The sequence below is a fragment of the Passer montanus genome, unplaced genomic scaffold (genome assembly GCF_014805655.1).
Source record: "Passer montanus isolate IOZ18808 unplaced genomic scaffold, ASM1480565v1 scaffold303, whole genome shotgun sequence".
In the NCBI taxonomy this organism is placed as follows: Eukaryota; Metazoa; Chordata; class Aves; order Passeriformes; family Passeridae; genus Passer; species Passer montanus.
Genome location: NW_024367742.1, coordinates 42,166 through 42,972, shown reverse-complemented (window position 1 = coordinate 42,972; position 807 = coordinate 42,166). Strand labels below are relative to the sequence as shown.

The 807-nt window shown below is 62.7% G+C and overlaps 1 protein-coding gene across 1 annotated transcript in view; it reads left to right on the top strand.

Moving 5' to 3' along the window:
* Positions 1-502: 502 nt before the first annotated feature.
* The window catches only part of LOC120504830 (glycine-rich cell wall structural protein 2-like), a 1,185-nt gene continuing 880 nt past the window's right edge, over positions 503-807 (top strand). The window contains exon 1 of the mRNA XM_039714696.1: positions 503-630. Within this exon, the coding sequence (XP_039570630.1) occupies positions 503-630 (128 nt within the window). The remainder of the gene's footprint in view (positions 631-807) is intronic.

Genomic DNA, 807 nt, shown 5'->3' with positions numbered 1-807 from the left:
CCCCCCGAAGTTCCCTCAGGCGAAAGTGAAAGTTCGGGGTTTTCACGAACCCCAAAATTCCACCGGGGAGCCCCAAAAGGAGCGAGGGAGGCTCTGGGGGGGGTGGGGACCCCCAAAATGGGGGGGGGGAGCCCAAAAGGAGCAGCTCGGGGAGCCCAAAAGCGAATTTGGGGCGCTGGGGTCGCTTTGAGCAGCCCCAAAATCAGCTGGAGACCCCCAAAATCACTTGGAGGGTCCCCAAATCACTTTGAGACCCCCACAATGAGTTTGGGACCCCTGAAATCAGCTTGAGGATCCCCAGATCGGTTTGAGAACCCCAAAATCACTTTGAGGACCCCCTGGTTTATTTGAAGACCCCAAAATGAGTTTGGGACCCCTAAAAGCTGTTCAAGGATCCCCAGATGGGTTTGAGACCCCCAAAATGAGTTTGAGACCCCTAAAATCAGTTCGAGAGACCCCAAATGAGACTGAGGACCCCCAAAATCCCTTTGAGGACCCCAAGATGGGTGGGAGGACCCCCCAGGAGGGGCTGGAGGAGCCCAAATTTGGGATTTTTGGCCCTCAAGGTGTCCCCGGCGGGGTCCGAGAGCCCCTCGCCCTGTCCGGGGGGGCTCAGCCCGGGGGGGTCCCGTGACTGCAAATCCGGGGACCCCCAGGGAGGGGAGGGACCCCCCCTCCCATTTTTGGGGGGCGAATCAGAGGGACCCCCCCAGAATCCGCCGCTGGAGGAGCCCGGGGGGACCCTGGGGGTGGCGGGGCGGGGTGGGGGGGAGCACCCCGGGGGGGGGGGGCTCCGGGGGGTGGGGG